The 19597-nt window shown below is 41.3% G+C and overlaps 1 protein-coding gene across 5 annotated transcripts in view; it reads left to right on the forward strand.

The window, feature by feature from the left end:
- Positions 1-293: 293 nt before the first annotated feature.
- synrg (synergin, gamma) overlaps positions 294-19597 on the forward strand; it is a 37533-nt gene continuing 18229 nt past the window's right edge. For 3 of the 5 annotated variants that reach the window (XM_041941524.1, XM_041941526.1, XM_041941527.1), the window contains exons 1-14: positions 294-336; positions 5507-5547; positions 6509-6645; positions 7140-7267; positions 8514-8619; positions 8713-8824; positions 10326-10760; positions 12353-12631; positions 13836-13916; positions 14055-14251; positions 15188-15433; positions 15513-15652; positions 17528-17652; positions 18206-18268. In XM_041941524.1, the coding sequence (XP_041797458.1) occupies positions 302-336; positions 5507-5547; positions 6509-6645; positions 7140-7267; positions 8514-8619; positions 8713-8824; positions 10326-10760; positions 12353-12631; positions 13836-13916; positions 14055-14251; positions 15188-15433; positions 15513-15652; positions 17528-17652; positions 18206-18268 (2125 nt within the window). In that variant the 5' untranslated portion in view covers positions 294-301. The remainder of the gene's footprint in view (positions 337-5506; positions 5548-6508; positions 6646-7139; positions 7268-8513; positions 8620-8712; positions 8825-10325; positions 10761-12352; positions 12632-13835; positions 13917-14054; positions 14252-15187; positions 15434-15512; positions 15653-17527; positions 17653-18205; positions 18269-19597) is intronic. The other 2 variants (XM_041941525.1, XM_041941528.1) reach the window with 2 other exon arrangements.

Raw genomic sequence — 19597 nt, forward strand, 5'->3', positions numbered from 1 at the left:
GCAGTAACTAAAGCTGTCAGACAAATGTAGTGGAGTAAAAAAAACAATGCAGTGAAGTAGAAGTATGAGGTTGCATAAAATGAACATACTCAGGTTAAATACAAGTACCTCAAATTTGTACTTAATCACAGTAGTTGAGTAAATGTACTTTCCACCACTGATCACTGACAGGCAGTGTTTGAGGAGCAGCTTGGGAATATAAGGGAGCTGTGCCTGAGAGACTGTACTTAGGGCCAAACTACCGGAATCATGAGCCGTCACTGCTGACGTCATCTCTCCACTAGTGACTGCTGTTATCAAGATGGCGCTGCGGCCAGGATCTGGGGGAGGCAGCAGGTATTTTAGCCTTTTAAAATGAACTCTGTCGCTAAAATGTGAATAGTTTGTAAAATATCCGGCTCTGAGTGCCGACTAGCAACACATTAATCACGGAGAAGGACCTCAGAGACAGCGATAAAGGCCGGTTTTGTTGTCGAGGCAGGGTGATGAGATGAGATGGCTGGTTGTCAGGTGTCACAGCTAACGTTAGGGAAGCTAAGGTTAGCTAGCTGTTCCTTGCTGCCTGTCCATGCTCAGAGTGGACTAAAATAATGCCACAGTGTTCGTATACAAACATATTTCACGTGTCATGTCGTGTGTAATCGTGATTATGCCTGCAGCTGACGGTATCCAGTGATACGACATAATATTACTTGAAAACAAATGTACATCACTCTGTTGTAGCATTGTTAGAAAACAGCTAGCACCTGTGCAGATAGGCCTGTGGACGGCTGTTAATATCTGGCCTCATCAACTTTGGCTTTCTGACTAATTTATTGTTTGCCATGGGGGTATTTACTATCAAATCGCTACACTGCTGGGTATTTAAGAAAAGGAAGCAACTGGGAAGTGAAGATCCTATAAAAAGCTGCTAAATTAGCTCCGATTTTCTCTCCATCACACCAGCAGCAGATGCTTGCTATGTTTCAGCTCCTCTCCAGGAATAAACCTGCTCGGCTTTATGCTTAATGAATCATGATTCATTGAATCTCACAGTCAGCCCTGACACACCTGCATACTCCACATCTTTAACCATTAAGTGTTAGTAAAAGTGTAGCAGGTGTACAGGTATCTTATTAGAGTAGAGATGGTCTGTACAGGAGATGAAAAGGCCAGACTCATGACTCTTTCATGAGCTGAACTGGAGCAGCTTCAATAATGAATGTGGTCTGGGTACAAGCATCTCGACTAGCCAGGTGACGCTGATCTGACAGGTGAAACCAAAGCCCTCAAGACTGTAGATGAGAGTGGGCAGTAGGAAAAAGCAGATGTAATGTGAAGACCTAGAGGTAATTGTAGTTCTCTTTTGTATGCTTATCATTCTGCTGACAACTGATTGACAGTTATTGACTTGTGCCATAATGTTGCCTGGCTAAAGTCACTTTTGTTTACTTCTCTTATGTCCACTTGATGCCAGCTTGTAGGGTGTCAGTCCCCTTTTCTTGCACAATTTGACAAAGATAGTAGAACGTGAATAATAATGAGCCTGGTGCATATGTTATCAGATGTGCATCAAATCTAATGGATATGAATGAGGGGATGATGTTTTGGATAGTTTCAGTGCAGTGTGTTTGGCTGCAGGAGTGCCAGAGTGGAGAACCAGGAGGTGGAGCAGTAGTGCAGCTTACAAAACCTGCTTGCCAGTTGAAGCAACCTTTGTGTGTGTTTGGTGTTTGGAGTAAATGTGTTAATGAATATATGCAATGATACTGAGATGTTCAGTCAGAGTTGCAGTGGCTGTATTTCCACCATGGAGATAGTCACAGAAATGCATGACATCAATCCTATGAGGTGATAATGGCTCCATGCAGATTTGTCTACAGCAGCCGTGTGATCACACCATGTGTCAGACTTCATCAGTGTCAGCTGATGTCCTATTGTATTGACCTAAAGAGTACATTTTCTAAATGCTGACATTTCCGAGTTTGTAACTGGAAATATAATGTGTTCATCACTGGTTTTGGAGTTCTTTAGAACACGACTAATGCATTTAATGTTATTGCATTTTATTGTATTGCATCTTAGCAGGTGCATTGCATTTGGGGCAGCAAGTAACTGTTTTAATGATCAGTTATCTTTACATAATTTTTCTTGATTAATCATTTAGTCTATAAAATGTAAGAAAAAGTGAATTGCAATGTCCTAAAACCAAGTGATGTCTTCAAATAGCTTGTTTTGTTCGGCCAGCAGTCCTAAACCCAAAGACATTTTATTTACCATCATAAATGACACAGATGGACAGAAAATCCTTTCATTTGACAAGATGCAGCCAGCAGATGTTTAGATGATGAACCAATTGTCAAAACATTTGCTAAGTAACTTGCTTTTGATTGACTTGTCAATTAAGCAATTAATTAAATATCAGGAAATGGTGAAAAATACCGATCACAACCCCTCAGAACCCTGCATGACTTCATGTTATTTTTCAAAAGTGTTGCAGTGATAAAACAGCAAGTAATTGCATTTGAGAAGCTGAAACCAAAGAATGTTTGACATATTTTAATATCGTTTTATTTGATACAACTGCAGAGAAATAACAGGTTCAGTGACCTGTTTATCACATACTGCAACTTCTCACTCTGTATTTCTCAGTGGTTTCACGTCCACTGTGTATTCCACCACAAGAGAAGCTTGTGAACAAGCTAAAATAATTTCAATTTTAGCCTCTTCAGTGACGATGACATTGACTGAAACTCCTGTCTGTCTCTCAGCTTTGAAAACAATTTAATGATAGCTGTTGGGTGATTACAGACCTTTTACAAGGCAGTGGCCTGCCCTGCGTCCACAGCTGCTATTACTGCTTATCTCCCTCTATGTTAATCTGCCCAGCCATGACCTGCTGTTTGCTACAGGATGGTGGGCAGCAGCGCTGTAGCGTTCCTATAAAAGGTTTTTAAGCTGCAAATCTTACAGGGAGCAGATGTGAGAGTCTAAACCTCTCCAAGTCAAGCATCATCGCTGAAGACAACACCCAGTCGTATTACATTAACACGCTGTGAAGGGCAACCATTTGTCTTTGTCTATAAGTCAGTGTTTTGAAATTATGACTTCACAGAATAAACAGGATCAATACTTCCTTTACATGGACACACAGGTCATCTAAATCACTAAACATTAGAGATGCCACTATAAAGGCTTTCAGGTCATCTCATTCAATATAAGAAGCTACCACCTAATATCAGAAAGCTTTATTCATTTAGCACCAACAGGACAAATAAATTGACATAAATTGACTAGTTTTTATCAGCAGGGCCAAGACATGTTGAAATAAAAGGCAAACAAACAACTCTCTTTTGAAAGAGCCATCTTTCTTACATCTAAACCTGCATTAACTGCTTTTTTACCTCATGTGGGCAGCAGAAACAAACTGTAAACACAACACTGCCATATTGTCTCTTTATTTAATGTTGAATTTATAGCAAGCAGTTGCCTGTTTACACACACAGCTGACACGGAGCAACATTAGCATCGATTTTGAATAGTGAATGTGTCCACCTGATGAATGTAACTTCAATATTTACTCTCCTTGTAGCTCTGTTTTCCTCCTGAGAGAAATATCTGGCTCTTTAGCTTCACCGGCTAGTCGCTAACTTTGTCTGCTGTCGAGCAGGAAGTGTACAGAAGGGTTGCTGCTGAAAACAGTTTTGGTGAGAGAGCGGTTGGACTGACCAAAAACAATAAACAAGCCAGAAAACCGAAACAATAAGTTGAAAGACACCATGACACTACTTCGAGAGACCCATTTCACATACACAATCATATGATGGCTTATTAGTCTTAAAATAGTGAGCTCTAGTGTACAGTTTTCATCACCTGTACTGCACAAAAATACACGTTGTCAAAGTAAGTCAAAATAATTCCTTACTTGCCATGGGGAGTTGGTAATTGCATTGGCAAATGCCTGAACTGTGCTACAATGAGTCCCTGCCTCCCTTTTGTTAGCGCCGTTTTGTTGGTACTAAAGTTATCAATATGAAAATGTCACTCACCCATTGGATTAGCTGGATGCTGTTAGATGCTCAAATTTAGCTTAGAGTCTGTCAGGGAAGCAGAGACCCAGCTGGCTCTTTCTTCTCTTTGTCTCTGCATCATCAGTTCCAGCCTGAAAAACTGAGTTGTAATAAGTTATTTGACAAATAGCTGAAGGCCTGTGTGAGTTGGCTGTGGTGAGGAGAGACTTGGCCGACTTGAAGAGGCTTCCTCAGATTATTTCTTAAAGGCCTGTTTCTCAGCACAGACCCAGTGACGGAGTCCCGGTCGCCTGTGGAAATGAAACTGCACCAAGTTTACTGCTTTTTGGCATTAATGTTGTAGATATTTACCTTAAACCTGCTCTTTGCAGAATAAAGGCTCATTGCAAGGCTTGTTCTGTACCTGCTGTAACTGATTAGTGGATGCCGACAGCAACCAATTTCAGGATCAATTTTGCCTTTTACCTGTCAGATTTAGTAAAAGCAGCTTTTATTTACGCAGTGTTTGGAATGACGGCAACAGCACAATAAGATACGACCTGAATATAGATGAGGTCTGACTCAACGGAGCAGGAGATGGTGAAAAAGACACCTCAAGAAAAGTTGTTCTCAAGTGGCTGTGTGTACTCAAATCTAACAACGTAATTTCAACGTTTGAATAGCAAACAAGACTTTTATTTATTGTTCTGCTTTGTGATGTCGGATCTCTCAAATTTGATCATATGTAATCTCTGATTATCCATGTTTAGTCAAACATAGTTTCAAATTTCAAGTCTTTTACCTCATTTTAAAACTTAACATCATTCTATACATGAAGTATATCTGTATAAATAACATATGTAGGGACAGTCACTGGCCTAGCTTTAAATGTCCCGTTACAGCACAAAAAACAACAATCACTGATCAGAAATTCTGTGATTTTATTCTAGTTAAATGTCAGTCATGGCTGCAGAGGCTTCTTAAATTGATTTTACTGTATGTTCTATTATCTTAGCTTCTTGTATACTGTCTTACCCTGTCTTTTATGTATGTTATATGGATTCAGCATAAGTGAAAGCCCAACCCAAATTTCCTACAATGTAGGACCATAAAGTAGAAAGGCACAATGAATGAAGCAGTGATGGCTTCATCCTTTACATTGTTCAAGTCTGCAGGGGACATGATGCTGTTTCTGTACCTTACATCTTGAGTTTGCATAGAAAAGTTGCAGCTGACCTAGTCTGACTCACTGGTTGAAGACTGTGGATATAAGCCTGCAATTAGGCAGCCAATGGCAGGCTTATATCCACAGGGATTCAAAATCCCTGTCGCTACGGGAAACAACAGCCTCTCAGGTAGCAAGGTACACGCTGATATATGGAGAAAATGACAAGTTACCCTACCCTAACCTGGTGGCTAGATACAGCTGACCTAAAGTACAATTATATATCTGTGTTTCTTTACTGTTGCCTTAGTTTGAGTCTCATAATCAACATTTCTCCTTTTTCCCCCCTCAGTTTCATGTATCCTGTTGGAGGGGGTCTGGGACCTCCACAAGGTGAGTCACTCTGCTGTCAAAATTACTGTTTTCCTGATTTCCAAACCAGTCGAGTTTACTTCCCGAAAGTTTACCTTCCGAAAGTTTAGACTTAGATCACAACACACACTTTCACTGATCACACATAAAGGAAGAGCAAGTTTAGCTGTCGGGTGTCACATTTGTCGTAGTACTGGATTCACTCATTAAAGATTAATTATAGATGTCTGTCAAACCCCGGCCAGGTTGTTTCTGCTTTGCTTCTCATTACTCTTTCCTAGTTTTTGCTATTTAAAATCACCGTAAGTCATTTGGCAGTAGCAACAAGGATTCAGTACCTTGCAGCTCATACCTTTCGCACCCACACCCAGAGTAGTGCATTGCAGGCCTGAGATGTATCAGATCATTCAGCTGTGTGTGCTTGTCATATTTAGGCTGTTGACTTTGCAGTAACGCTCCTGAATAAACATCCACACACCGCTGGGATAAGCATCTCTAAGGGGTCATTACATGCTCCCATTAGCCATGTCATTTTAGACAAAGTAGATTGTGTGCAGCCTCCAAAACAAGCCACTTACTCAGCCCTGTGGAGCCTTAACATGGCGAATCATCTGGAGGCTGCATTTGGAGCTGGCTGCTCAGCTCTGGCTGACAGCTCACACAGCATCTGTGAAAACAAACAAATTTTTTCCCCCTCACTCCTCTTGTTTTGCTCCAAGCTGTCACAGTAGTCACCAGAAAAACAGATTTGGTTGTTGCTGAGCCTGTGTCTTTTTCCAGCTGTCCAGGAAATTGATTTGCAATACTGAGTCATGTCCAGACTCTGGAGATGTTTTTTTTTCCTCAGACTCCAGACTTGTATGAAGTTTTTTTTCAGCGTACTATAAATTGGGCTTACTTTCCTGCATCAAATATTAATTGGATGCATAATTCTTCTCATGTCTACAGTACATCATAACAGTGTTTGTGCGTGTTTCTGCAGGCATGGTACCCATGCAGCAACAACAGCAGCAGCAGCAGCAGGGCTTCCCCATGGTTCCTGTCATGCAGCCAAACATGCAGGGTATGATGGGAATGAACTTTGGGGGACAGATGCCCCCGGGAGCCATGCCAATGCAGGTGAGCTTGTATATCTGTTGTGGGTGTGATGTGTGAGGATACAGCCCAGGGTTTTCATTTATCTTCTTGATTCTTTATTTGTCCATTTGTTTTTTTAGGTGAAATTTTCCCCTAAGGGGTTTTGTGATTGTAGTATTATAACAAACTTGCTAATTTGGGCTTCCCTTTATGAATAGTAATAATAATGAAACACTGCTGTATTGATTTAACTGATTTCATTCCGGTGGAGACCTGGGTCCTCTTAACCCTATTTGCTACCAAATCTAGTCACAAACTGCTTTAAAACTGCTTCTACTTCAGCACATTAACAGAATTTATTGCAGCCTGGTGATTTTTAACATGACTTAAGTCCATTAGCATCATTCTGAATTGCATTGCTGTCCCCTGGTATGAGCGTTTAATGTGAAATGGAAGCGTGTGACAGTAGGAATGCTAATGAGGTTTCTGAGCCGCTGTTTGAATGTTTTTTTCTGTCGTATGTGTGTGTTTGACAGGGTGGGATGGCTATTGGGATGCAGACCACTGGGATGCAGTTCTTGGGTCAGCCACAGTTTATGGGTATGAGACCTGCTGGACCCCAGTACACTGCTGACATGCAGAAACAAATGGCTGAGGAGCATCAGTAAGACATCTTTACACAAATATCATGTTTCTTCTTCTTTGTGTGTTTGTTTAGAGTCTGTTTGTAAGCATCGATGCTCGCATCTGCTTGTGTACAATATAGCCAGATGAGAGCATACTAAATTTTGGAAGGAGAATAATCATAGAATTACACGCAACACCAGCACCACCCAACGTCACAGCTGAGTGTGATATGGTGTTTTTCCAGTACATTGATTTATGACTAAATATCTGCGTAACTTCTCACATTTCCATCAGCCTCAGCTGTACTAAGATGGTTAAATTAAGATGGTGAACAAGGAAAACATTACACCTACTGAAAATCAGTATGTTGGCATTGAACCTGTGCTGATGATAGCATTTAGCTCAAAGCTCTGCTGTGAAGCTTCACAGAGCTGTTAAGAGTGGCGGTAGCCTTATTATGTTGCGTCCCTGAACAAAAACTTTACTGAGACACTGAATCACTTAAAGCTTCAGCACTGCTGCTCTTGGGTTACCACTGATTTTATAACTTTATGGTCTTTATGTTCTTATGGTCCTTTTTCCCTTCCAAGGTTGTATAATTGCGCTTGTTTAAAAACTGACTTATTTTCAGCGTGGTTTCTATCCAAAGATATATTCCTGATCATTGCATCTAAATATTACACCATATGTTTGATTTAAATGTTTATGATATGGAGGTGTCACAGTGCTTTGGGGGTTTAAAATACTGGCCAAGTAATAGCAGTGTTCCTGGTCCAAGCCCTTTGTTAGATTTCATCCTTTGTCTCTCTCATGCTCTCAGCTCTCTGCTGTCTACTAATACTGTAATAAAGGCTAAAATGCCCCCAAAATACTTGATAGTATGATATGAATTTAGATTTAGTTATATTTGTGTGTGATGTGTAATAGCTTCAAGAAAAAATGCCATTTAAGTTACTAAACAAGGGTTTTAATTGCTATGTTGTTCAATTGAAAGAGGTTATTATCGTACTTATGGGCCCCTTAAATGGGAGCTAAAAGGACCTACTATTTTTTTTGGAGAGCCTCCTTTTTCCTGTTTTTCCACTCCATTTATTTATGTGTTGATAAAACTGCATACAGATTTTGCCCTGCATTTTACTCACCCTCAAAACCCTTTTTCAGTTTTGGCAATATCATATCTGGATGTCTGCATGGAGTAAATCGCATGTGCTCTGTGCCCAGCCTGCTCAAGAATGTTATTTACTCAGCTCTTATATAATGTCTGTGCTCTTCCTGCCCTTTAGAAAACGTCTAGAGCAGCAGCAGAAGATGCTGGAGGAGGACAGGAAAAGAAGACAATTTGAGGAGCAGAAACAAAAGCTGAGGCTGCTCAGCAGTGTCAAACCCAAGGTGAATCTCTCTCCACAGCATGTTTATTCTGCTATTTTTCTGGTATGTCCACTAACCCTCTGGGCTCTTGATACTCTATTGTTCTGTACTCAGACAGGAGAAAAGAGCCGCGATGATGCCTTGGAGGCAATCAAAGGCAACCTGGATGGCTTCAGCAGAGACGCGAAGATGCACCCCACTCCATCATCACAGACCAAGAAGCCAGGTACCTTCACCTCAACGCTTTTAAATGTAATCCCAGGGTTTTTTCCTGTTGTGCCTCTCCATCAGCAGATCAACTCTCTGTAGCTCTGCTGAAAAGCCTCCGCCTGAGAGTAATGGCTGGGTCAGAGGCAGGTCAGCATGGTGACTGCCCAGCTGACAGCCAGACGAGCCAAAATTGGGATTTTCTGTCTGAGTATATAATATGCAACACAGATTCGTAATCACATTTCTTTTATCACTTTATTTTTCCCATCTGTCACTTCATCTGTACACCTGTCAGTGTCATTATCACTATTTAGTAGTGTCTTGGTTTTTTTTTATGTACAGCATGTGTTTATGAACCTCAGTGTTCACACTCTGAACTTTGTACAGTGTCTTAGAACTATAGATTTCCTTCACTGAACTTACTCCTGTGCATTTCATATAATTGCAGTCACACATTTAACACAAAGTCCTGCTTTACATCAGAGGTTCTCAACCTTTTTGTGTTGTGAAACCTTAAAACGAAGCAGTGTCTACTTAACAGCTCCTTGTCAAGTTTCATACGTCTGTGAGTTGTGAGCAGTTTCATCGAAGATTGAATTTCACCTTTAAACCCGTCAAATTGTTTAATTTCAGTAATTGCGAGCAAGTAGACAAGCTAAAACTGTCCAGTATTTCACACAAAAAAAGCAGGGATGAGAGAAAAGCACCCTCAGACTTATCTTGTGATCCACTGGAGGGGTCCAGACCCACAGCACAGATTATTCTGGAGTTGACATTTATACTAGGGCTTTGCCGAATAGTTTGAAGCTTCGTAGCTTCATTCGTAATGTTGACATTCGAATTATAAATGAACATTCGTATGCTTCGAGCCTTTTTGTTTTTTTGCATGTCTGTTGATTCTGTTTAAACCCAGTGTTTCTGCACAGTTGCAGATAAAGATTAGGCTACACTAATATCATTCATATGATACTATTAGCAGAATTAGATTCCACTAGTGGCTGCGTAGGATTTCTTACGATTTGTGTGATCCAATTTCCGATAAGTCCAGAACAAAAGACAAGTTTTATTAATTATTGAAAGTCAGTATAATCAAAAAAAGACTTTATGTAATCTGATGACTCACGTGATTCAAATTGAGGATTTTGTTAGAGCTCACTCACTTTTTCCTAGAGTGATGATGTCATAAAATATCATGACAGACATTCAAATCCTCATCTGAAAACCACAATAGAAACTTTGAATGTAAAAAAAAAAGACGTTCGGTACAGCCCTAGTTTATACAAATGGTGGTTTTCAAGGTTGATTATCTGTAGTTTAATTAAATAGCGTTTTATTGAATCTAAATATTAATTAAATGCTGCATGTCTAGACATTTTGGTTGAATTCAAAGTTCTACAATTTCCCGTCTTGAGCAAAATAGTCTTACCCCACTCTTGCAATGTGCAGCCCTTAATTCATTCTCCATTGTACTGTGTGTCATGTGTTGTGCCATCATCATTATTTCTTCATTTTTGCAGAATCATCGCCATCACACTCGTCTGTCACCACTCACTCCCTCCCCCCAGCTTTGTGCGAGGACAATGACGAGTTTAGTGACTTTCAGGGGCCTTTAGACGCCCCCGCCTCCTTCCCTCTGCCCTCCTCCTCCACTTCCTCCACCTTCGGCCTCTCCTCTCAGGGCCACGTCCAGCCTTCGTCTTCTGCTCCCAAGACAGGTTTCTCTGAGGACGATGACGACTTTAGTGACTTTGTTCAGGGTCCTCTAAATGCTTTCCCTTCCTCCAACCTCCACGGCTGCTCTCAGGCCCAAGTCCAACCTTCGTCCCCATCCCTTCGGGCAGGTCTGCCCTCCTCTTCCTCCTCCCTCCCTCAGTCCCTCCCTGCCTCTGTCTCCATCCCCACTGTCACCCAACACTCTGCTGTCAACACCAGCTCCCAATCTACATTTCAAGGTAACTCTTCTTTTGCTTTGTTGACACCTCCCCCTCCCGTCCTCATAATTTATACTCACCCATTTACACTTCAAATGAATCTGGAGGATTTTTTTTTACTTTTAGTTCTGCTTTTAGTGCTGATGCTGAATATTTTCACTGGTGCTTCTGGATTTTGAGCTGGTTTTGGCCTGCGTCACAGTGTGAGAGCATGCAGCCAGCACAGCAGATGGCCTGGCCTCATTACCTAAAGCTTTAAAGCTACCAGACATTACAAACTAGACAAACAAGGATGCAGAATACATGAGAAACCAAACTTGCTTAATCATTTAAAAGAGTTTCTCAGTAGGTTTTTTATCATATACTAGCTGAATCCACCATTGATACTGAGTCCATTTATGGTTTGTGCACTGATAGAAGACACTCTCGTGTGTCATCTGCCGTCTAATCTCTCGGACGAGCAGCTGCTCTGTGACAGCTCTCATCTCTAAACTATGAATGACAGGATGGAGAGATCACCGTCTGTCCAGAGAAATGCAACAGCTAGCCCTCCATTGAGTGTCATCCCCCAATCCTCTGAGACATTTCTGACCTAGTTGTTTAGCATCTGGAATAAGCAGATTAGATGGCCTCACGCTTGCCTCTGACAGAGGTGAAGAGAGATCATCGGGATATATTTTGCAGCTTGACGTGGGAAATAGACAAACTTTCCTTGTTCGGATAATGTGAAAGCAAAATTGCAAGTTACATAAGAAATTTGACATGGTTAATTGGCCCCGGTGATAATACAGGATTAATACACTATGTGCAGGAATACATGCTGTAAACCAAATATAAAGACATTATGGGGGATTTTCACTAAGCCTGTCTCAAATTTCATTAGGAATGCAAAACTTTGTATCACTACTGTTCTTGCATTCAGTGTTATTTACTGCAGATAAAACAAACAGATGTAAATGAGCCCAGGCGCACTTCCTCTTATATATAAACCTAACTGTGCAACCTAACTTGTGAGAATGGTTGAAGAGAAGACACTTTTGGAACTGCAAGCATGTATTCATGCTGCAAGAGGAAGGCTGTATGTAAGGAAATATTCGTTGAGCAGCCTGATGTTATCAGCTCAACAAAAAGATCAGAATAAATAGGTTTTAAAAAATAAGTTTAGGAGATTTTTTTTGTAAAATGTTTAAACTCCTTTGACAGTCGTTTCTGTAACGAGATTAAAAAAGATTCAACTTAATAATTTTTCTTTACGTACATACATTTCTTTTATTCACTAGTTGGACTGGTTATAGTCTCTCTATATGTCTGTATGGGTCTGATAAAGCACTGCTGCAGATTTTACACCTGAGTTTTTCAGATGTTAAATTTCAGACACTATTTTGTCTTAAAAACATATTACATGAAACCAGATACTTTTCATTTGCAGCACTTTTCTTTGATTAAACCTCTGTGCAGTTCTTTTTGTAAGTAAGGGCAAACTGAATTTGACTGTTAAGCACCAAAAAAAGGACCACAAAGGCTTAGTAAATATCCCCCTAAATATAGCAACAAAATGCTGTGGATAGCAAGTGTGTGTTATCAAGAAACCTGTTGCTCATTCACCCCTCTAGGCCCATCCCTGGAAGAGAAGCTATTCTCCTCATGCGATCTTACTGCTGATAAGACGGCTCAGGTTAGCTTTAAGTCCAAGCAGAGTTTGGCTACAATGGGTCCTAGAGCTAAAGTTTCAACCCAGTTTCAATCCAGCACTAAATCCAGGAACTGGGCTGCGGCCCCTGAGGACTTGAGTTCTGTCTTCGTCGCAGAAAGGCTGCCTGATGCCCCGGTGTCAGCACCCAGCGTCCCCCTTCCAGCTGCTGACTCGTCTCCTCAAACCAGTAGTGACAGTGGTGAGAGAAGTGCCTGTTTATTAGACCTATAGCTTCTTCTTCTCTCCCTTGCTTTGCTGCAATATTGACACACAATCAAGGCAGTGGTTTTCTTTCTGTCCTGGGGAAATATTTTCACTCTTACTGTATTATAATGGCTTAATCTATTCAATCTCTTTGGATCAGGATTTTTTTACACCAGATTCTGGACTGACTTTCATAGTGTAGTAGCCTATGTGCTGTTAAATGAAATCCCGCTGACATTTTCTACACCTCTGAGATTGTTATGTAGTGGCGGCGTCTTTGAGGTACCCTCTGGTGTCTTAACATCTTCTCCTCAGCCAAGTCTCTGCTCTTATTTCTGCCCGCTTTATACCTCTGTCACTTCAGGCCAAATCTCATTAGCGGTGCCTTCTCATGTTGGCGCTCTCTGCACACATTGTGGAAATGGACTGTGTCTGTCGCGGTCCTGGGGTAATACCTGCTGACTCAATAAGCTGCCGTCTGTTCCCTCGCTGTGTAACGCCCTCTCAGAGAACGACCTCTAGCGCATGCTGACTGCTTTGGTTTAACAGGGATGCGCATGTATTGGCAGGTGCCGCTGGGGCCCAAACATAATCCAAGCCTGATTGTGCATGCCATTCGGCTACTCCTTTGTGCTGTTATTTGTTTGTCTGTGTCCATGTCATCGAGGGAAATATAGAGGCTCATTATGGAGACTGGGGAGATTTGTAATAAGATTCATTTAACTGCCCAAGACTGATGGGAGTATTATGTGCAAAGTGGCTGCCTGAGTAAACAGATGCCTTGCCAGTGTTGGGCACTCAAAACGAGCCCCATCTTTTTTCCAAAACATTTGTTAGTCTATTTGCTGGAAAAAAAAGGTTTATTAAGGTCAATGTCAGCTGTTAAATTAGATTTTTAGTTATTTTTTTTTTTACAAGGCAGTCTCCCCTCTCCCGTCTCCTGGAGGCTGGAAATGGCTCACAGACTGATTTATAGATGTCTGACGTGGCAGGACGCTTGTGATTCAGTGCAGGGGAGCATGGCATCTGCACCGAGCCTTCCAGACATCAGGTGTATGATTTTTGTTGAGTTCGGTACAAGCAGGGCTCAGCTGCCAAGAGGCTTGGCAAATCGTATGCCTGGACAAGGCTTTTGCTATCACAACTAACTGTGTGTGTGTGTGTGTGTGTGTGTGTGTGTGTGTGTGTGTGTGTGTCAGCAGGTGTTGGTGTGTACCCACAACAAGAGCACATCCAGCCCATGCTGCCAGCCTGGGTTTACAATGACAGCCTTGTCCCAGGTAAACGTTTGACATTACACTGTGTTTTGTGAAAGGAAATGAATCTCCACTTTATAAATCTCCTGTTCAATTCAGAGTTTTTTAACCTCTCAATTTCTGGCATACATGAATATTTTCCTTTCTGTTTTCTTTTCTTAGAAATGTTCAAGAAGGTTCTTGAATTCACCATGACTCCAGCAGGGATTGACACAGCCAAACTCTACCCAATACTGATGTCATCAGGTCTTCCAAGGGAAGCACTGGGGCAAATCTGGGCATCAGCCAACCGCACAACACCTGGCATGCTGACCAAGGAAGAGCTCTACACTGTACTTGCACTAATTGGTGTGGCACAGGTAAACACTGAAGTCAAGACAAATTATCCACTAAGAGAACTTCACTAATCATCCTCCATGGCTACCACAGAGCTTCGCTATAAACTCCACACTGAAATCAGGCTTAGCTAGAAATAGGGAGACAGAGGAAGTGCTGTGAACCAGCCCACGGCTTGTGAAGCATTGTAAGCCAAATATATGTCTGAGTCCCCATCAGCCGAGTTTTGGCAGGAGGTTTCTTATCATCCTTAGCTTGGGCCTGTCACCACCACCCCTGGGAGGATGCAAATCTGCAGGCAGCTCACGAAACACTTCTTGCCACCACTTCCATGCTAGGAATAATAAGACACCTTTGGTGATGTGAATCCTCAAGAGCCTTAAAACACAACCACAACAAGGTGCATTCTCTTGTGAGGGGAAAAAGTTTGAGTCTGCCTGTGACATCTGCTCAGAAGAAACTTGACTTTTTTGAATCATTTCCATGCAAAAATTCTGCTTTTTTTCCCTTGTTCAGTAAATACATGATAGCGTCAAATAAAATTCAGATTCAGAGTAGCCACTGTGCCCTGACACCTGTGAGTGAAATCAAAAACTGTATTTTATTTCTAGCAGTTCTAAACAGTAAAACTTACTCTACAGAAAAGGTTGGTGTCATTGTACATTTTTCTCAACAAATCCAATGAAAAACCCAAACCAACAATCCTCGTTTCCATCCCAGTGTTCACTCACTTACTCATTCCATCTGTGGCGCTTAGCCCTGACCACTTTTTTCCAAACAAAAAATTAAGTCTTCAAACTCAAATCTTTAGCTCAATATGTTTTTAATGGTTTTGTGGTGCAGAGGAATAAGCTATTTTCGGCATTCTGATTTGGTTCTGCTTTTCATTGGATTTGTTGACAATAATAATAATGAAAAATCTCAAATGGTATCCTTTGAATCTGTTTCATTTGTTTCAGAATGGCCTCCCAGCAATGAATGTGGAAATCCTCGGTCAGTTCCCTTCTCCACCCGTCCCCAACCTGCCGGCCTTGGCTATGGCCATGGCCCCCCACATGCCCCAGCACCAGCAGCCCATGATGACCAAGCCCCCAGTCTCCATGGCCATGCCCACACCAGCTCCTCCAGTCATGGCCATGACTCCCGCCGCACCGGCTCAAGCACCCACAAACACTAACTTTATCGCAAGTTTCCCTCCTGCTCAGGTAACACTGCCTTCAGTTCTACATTTTCCTTTAGCTGGTCATAATTCACATTTTACTCACTAGCATGTTGTTGACTCAGGCGACAAAAGCCGATGACGATGACTTCCAGGACTTCCAGGAGGCTCCAAAGCCAGGAGCAGGAGACCAGGCCTTCACTGAGTTCCAGGGGGAGTCAGGTGGAAGTTTCCCCACCACCATCGCACCTCAGCACCAAAACAGGTACAGTGCAGTGCAGACAGTCCTAAACAAAGTTGTTTTTTCATCTTAAATTCTATCTTGCAGAATTAGCAGTGTCTTAAAAAGCTGTAAGTTGCAGTTTGACAGATTTTTACTGGCTCTCATGCTGAGTTCGCATTACAAAATATATGCATCAGTGTTCCTCATTATTTCTGTGTCCTTCTGCTCTTTAACTTCTACTTTTCTGAAGAAGTGTTTGCAGTGATGAGGGTCTCATATTCAGCCCTCGTTGGTTATTTATAGCTGAGTGAATCTGCATAATACTTGTCTTGCATTGTCTATCTTGGAAACCATACAGTCAGACACACTGTCTTAGTATCTCATAATAACCTCCCCAGAATGACAATGAGTTAGGGTCATATCTTAATGAATTCATTTCAGTGGACAGTAGATAAGCTCATTTCTTTATATTACTTTCCAAGCCCATATGGAGAGACCATCCTTTTTACGGAGAGAGGAAACTGAAAGGCAATTATCTGTTGAAAGACAAAGAGAATAATTTAAAAATTCCCTCCTATTTCTCCCCTGAAAACATACACTGCTGACTATTTCAGCAATGTAACAAGAATTCCCCACAGTCTGGGATCGCTGTTTGATTAAATGCGAGGCAGAAAAGCTCATGTCGGTTCACCAGTCTGAACTGGCAGGCATGACTTACTGTCAGATGTCTTGCACAGAAAGGGCTTTGAGGAAACTAATATTCGCTGGAACGCGAGCTAAATGATTTCTGTTCGTGCTTGATTCGAATATGTCATCAGATCAGCCACTGTTGCAAACTGAATGTTCAGCATTGCTCTTTGTATCTTACAGGGGCATCAGAACATATCATGAATGGTCATCATGTCATTTTGTTTTTCTTGTAATGCATTTATACTGAAACAGTTTTCATTTAAATGAACAGTCCAACATTTTGGGAATATGCTTATTTATTTTCTGGTGGAGAGCTGGATGATAAGATTGATGACAAATATGAAGCTGCTGCCAATGGCCAGTTAGCTTAGTTTAGCGCAAACACTAGAAACAGAAGGCAATGGCTATCCTGGCTCTGTCCAAAGGTAACAAAATCTGTCTAAGCACCACCAAAGCTCACTCAATAACTACTTTATGGCATGTTTGACTAATTTGTACAAAAACCAGAGTGTAAAAAGGATCATTTGTGGCCTTATGGGGGGGGGGAGTTATGTGCCAGACTAGGGTTAGGGCTAGAGAGAGGCGTCAGTCGTCTCATTTGACTGTGGACAAGAAAGCAAAGAAGCATGTCTCCCAAAATGTCAAACTGGTCATTTAATTTAACTTGGTTTGATGCAAGATAAGTGAAAAAACTTAAAAGCCAAATGCACAATTGCAAACACTGCAGCAGAGCTGGTCTTTATTGGGCTGAATGCCATTTGGCAGAATTTGACAGCAACACAACTTCAAAGAAGCCCAGTCATCAGTGCCCAAATTGGAGGAGCTTTGGTTTAAGAAACTGCACAGATGTTTAATAAGGAGACTTTTCTTAAAATCATAACATAATGCCAAACGTTGACTTGACCCTTGATAATTGGACAAGACAAGTTAAAACAGACATTTATAGTATATGAAGGCAGCCAAATACTGACATGACTCACCTCTCCAAGTGTGATTTAGTCTTTTTCAGTATTAGCATGAATATAACAGACATTTATAAAAGTACGCTAAGCTTGCATCAGTTATAATCACCACAATATTTAGGACTAAGGTAGAATGAACAAAACTCTCCAAACTTTTTCAGCTCAGGGCAAATGTTCCATCAGCTCAAGCAGCTTATGGGGATTAAATTCTACTCTTGAACCTCATTCCTCCTGATGTCTGACTATAGCTATTGTGTCCCTGCAGTGCACCTGCCATGCTGACTCCAGTCTCTGGTTCATCCTCCACCTCCGTCACATCCTCTGATAAGTACGCAGTCTTCAAGCAGCTGTCTGTGGATCAGCCTGCAGAGCCTGCAGCCCCTGCCTCAGGTACCTTCTATATCTAAAGTAGGGTCCACGGTATGTTAGGAACATTGTGTGCTCCAGCCAGGGTAAAGAAAAGGGAGGAAAAATAAAGTAGGTTGGGAGAGGGGAAAAAATATGAACTTCTTTAAACTAACGCAGCAGAACAGATAATGACACACCTCCCACTCCTCTCTGACACCATCACCCCAGGTGCCTCCTATGGGTTTCCACACATTTCACCATGACACAGTGGAGGGATAGTGCAACCTCCTTTTCTAACCACCTAACACTGCATTTTTATTACTTTTGCACATAATATTCATCCCTGAAGGTTACCTGCTGGAACTTTAAGTCTACTTAAATTGTAATGCAGGGGGAGGGATTCCCAGGGCAGCTTAAATGAGTGCACCTTCAGTTTTATGGAAATGTTTTGAACTTCTTATAAACTCAGTGTTTTGGTCCTTGGACAATACAGCGCTATAGCAAACTGCATTAAAGCAACACCTGCCTGCCTTGTTGAATGTGTTGTATTTTCTGTTCATGCTTGCCCCATTCTTCTTCATTTGTTCCGATCCAGATATTGGAGACAAATACAGTGTGTTCAGACAGCTTGAGCAACCTGCTGACAAGAAACCAGTCGGTAAGAAACTCAGCCACCATTTCTTACATGTTCAACTCTCTGAAAAACACACTGACTTTCATATTAGCAAAGCATGTTAGCAGTTTTTGAAATCCTTTTCTGGGTTCCTGACCCAGATCCTTGTGGTCTCTTCGCGTAAAGAGAAAGACGACATTTTGGGCTCTGAGATGGTCCCTGCAAGCACGTGGCTAAAGGACAGGAGAGACCTTCAAAATCAATATCACAATCTTTGTGTGCTTTTGATTGTAGGGAAGAGTGTAAGATTCCCTTGAGCCACTGTTTTATAATTTGGGTAAAGCTGTCAGGCTACCATTGTTCCATGTTTATACTGTACCTTGTTTTGCAAGACTGCAGGCTTGATACCAGTGTGTTTCCCGTCCCTGTTTCATTAGAACAGTTTCCGATGGGGACAGCTCTTACAACTCCAGTAAGTCATGCTTTGCGGTGACCTTTCCTTGGCATTGTCAGGCTCCATCTCCTTAATGAGCCCATTAGTTATCTCTTCTTCACCGTACACCAGCAGCGTGAACAGATTCTGTTTCAGTCCATGCTTATATTATACCACAGTGCATAAACAGCCGTTCAAACTCAAGACTGCATCCCGACCTTTTTCTGTGTGCTTTATACAAGCGGCGTGTTTCAAATAATTTGAGACAAAAAGATTCTGTTCCAAAAATGTTTCTGCTGCTCTTTTTAGCGTTTATCAGGAGTTTTCTCATTGCAAAAGATACCCATCTTAACTGGTTATTTCAGCTTCTACTCAGTTTTTAAATGTTGTCTTTCTTCACCGACAAAAAAAATCTGGTAACTCTTTATATTAAGGTACACATATTCAGCATTAACTAGGTGCTTATTAGCATGCGTCTTAGTAGCACATTGGCTCTTTAAATGGTCATTATAAGGCACTTATTAATGCCTTATTCTGGAGGTTGGGGTTATTTAAGGGTTATTGTAATTTGTGTATTAGAATATCCTTACTGTCAATGAGCAGTAGTTAGGAGGTTATTTAGGGAAAACACCTTTGTTCCCTTTCTTCTTAATGACTAATACAGAGCCAATATGCTACTAATACGAATTCGAATAAGTAACTATTTAATGGTGAATTTGTGTACCTTAATATAAAGAGTTAAAAGAACTACTATACATTATAAAACTAAGGATATTTATCCAAATTAGTGGTGATTTCCAAGACTGTAAAGTCAAATTTTGACATCTCAGGAAAGAACTAGTGCTTCCTGTTGTATCAGGGCAGGAATAGCATTAGCAGAAAGTTGGCTTCTGTTACTTCACTGGGAGAAATTTTCACTTGCTAAGTTGAGGGCTATTCAG

Source organism: Chelmon rostratus, chromosome 7, assembly GCF_017976325.1.
Source record: "Chelmon rostratus isolate fCheRos1 chromosome 7, fCheRos1.pri, whole genome shotgun sequence".
NCBI lineage: Eukaryota > Metazoa > Chordata > Actinopteri > Chaetodontiformes > Chaetodontidae > Chelmon > Chelmon rostratus.